Source organism: Pteropus vampyrus, unplaced genomic scaffold, assembly GCF_000151845.1.
Source record: "Pteropus vampyrus isolate Shadow unplaced genomic scaffold, Pvam_2.0 Scaffold589, whole genome shotgun sequence".
Taxonomy (NCBI): Eukaryota; Metazoa; Chordata; class Mammalia; order Chiroptera; family Pteropodidae; genus Pteropus; species Pteropus vampyrus.
Window position 1 is genome coordinate 258748 of NW_011889370.1, and position 2020 is coordinate 260767.

The window sequence follows — 2020 nt, forward strand, 5'->3', positions numbered from 1 at the left end:
ACCATAATCTCTTCCGTGCTGAGGTTCCAAATTAGGCACCTTCGAAACTCGTAGAAATAGAAGGTCCTGTCATTCTTTTTGTGCTTTCTGAGACCGGAAACACCCATTCTTGGAGAAGCCATGCAGAATCTGAGTGGACGGGAATGCCGGCCTGCGGGAGCATGCCTCTGCTTGGCGCCTTGGGGGCCCCGCCAGGCCCGCCTGCCCCCCCTCCTGAGTCTGGCATTCACGGCTCTTTCCCACGCCCTCACTCTGCTGACCCTGCCAGCCCAGGGCCCCGGTTCCAACCGGCCCAGACTGCTTCCCAGTCGCCGATGCCTGCTGCGCCCACACGCTCTGCTCCGGAATGTTCCCCACTCTGCCTGGTGCCCCCAGCCGCCTCCCTCCGGATGCAGTGAGCGGGGAAAAGGCCAGAGGTTGGGAGGCTAGGGAGGGGGAGGTGTGGTTACCCAGGTGGGGTCACCTGATCACCCGCACGAGGGCAGAGGTCACGCCCCTGGAGGGGAGAAGGCAGGTGCCGACGACGTCTCAGTTTGAGCTCGGCGAATCGGGCAGGGAATAGGTAGACGGGAGGCGTGTGGGGCACAGCTACGTTTCTGGCTTGCGCGCCTGGGTGGACGGGGACCACTGACTGAGAGAGGACACAGAGGAGGAGCGGGGAGCGGGCAGCGGGGGGCGAGCTGGAGCCTCGCGTCGGGGCACCGGGTGCCAGGAGGGGCTCGGTGTGGGGTGCGGCTCAGCAGAAGCCTGCCCTGGAGCGGGTGTCTGGAGCTCACATGCCTGGGCGTGCATGAGCCCCCCGGGGACGTACGACTGGCCCCGTGTCCACGCGTAGCTCCCGGCTCAGAGACCTGCACAGGGCGGCCCTTCCTGAGCGCACGACCCGAGCAGGCCCCGACACGACGTCACTTCTCATTGCCATGAAGCGATTGTTAACGCTCTGAAACAGGCCCACTTACACTACCACTTTCTATTGCGGCAAAATACACACGACGTGAAATTTACCCTTCTTACCCTCTTGAGGATAAAGTGCGGGGCACCAAGTCTGCACACGCCATTGCGCGACCACCATCACCATCCGTTTCCAGAAGTTTCCATCATCCCCAACTGAAACACTGTCCCCACAAAACACTAACTACCCCACCCCCCCCCGCTCTTTCACTCACTTAGCGTCCACTCTGGCAGGGGACATGTTTGTCTCATCCATTCTGAACCCCGATTCCTCGCCTGGCGCATAGTAGGTGCTCAGTCGGTCACACTTGAACATGGTCAATGGAACGTTTAAGTCTCGCTCTTGGCAAACGTTTAACGTGTCGGGGAGCGGGGAGCACCGCCCCCCCGTGCCAGCCTCCGCGGGCCGCTCTCGGGCTTCTAAGCATCCCCGGAACGCCACGTGGCCCGGCCTCCCGTGGGTTCTGCCCACGAGCGGCCTTCACGTTAGAGCCGACGGCGACGAGGAGCCGGGGCCTCAGCTCCCCAGAAGCTTCTGCAGGCAGGCGCAGGGCTCTGGGGGCAGGGGAGGGGGTCTCCAGCATCCTCGCGGACCACCCGCCTGGCTGTGGCGGGCAGCGAGACGCCGGTGGCAGTTTCCCAAGGCTGCTGCGCTCACAGCTCCGTGACATCAGCGGCTCCTCCTGGCCTGCACCCCTAGGCTCCCACCAACCGCACCTGAGGGGTGCGGCCCCTCCCTGCCCCCGATGCCTCGGGTGGTGTTTATCGAGCCCTGACTAATGGTCGCTTCTAGAACTATTCGCGAAACACAAAGAGCAGATCCCGGCTCTTTTTCCCTTTCTAGGGCCCACCGACGGCCGCCTGAATTTCAGCCATTGTGGCCTCGGTAAGTTTTTGGCTCGACTCCCCCAAAGGTCTCGGGACCTTCAGCCCTTACCTCCCCAGGTCCAGGCGCTTGGCTGGGTCCCCCCCCCCCATGGCTCCCATGATGAGTAAAAGAGCACCTCGTTTTCCAAAGTATTAAGAAAACCTCTTGGCAAACTAAGCTGGGGCAGGGCTCGGATGGAGA

At 62.6% G+C, this 2020-nt stretch overlaps 1 protein-coding gene across 1 annotated transcript in view; it reads right to left on the bottom strand.

Moving 5' to 3' along the window:
* Positions 1–1267, bottom strand: part of SORCS2 (sortilin related VPS10 domain containing receptor 2) — a 72483-nt gene extending 71216 nt beyond the window's left edge. Inside the window, 2 exon segments of the mRNA XM_023525663.1 lie at positions 3–87; positions 1167–1267. Coding sequence (XP_023381431.1) covers positions 3–87; positions 1167–1267 — 186 coding nt within the window.
* Positions 1268–2020: the final 753 nt, after the last annotated feature.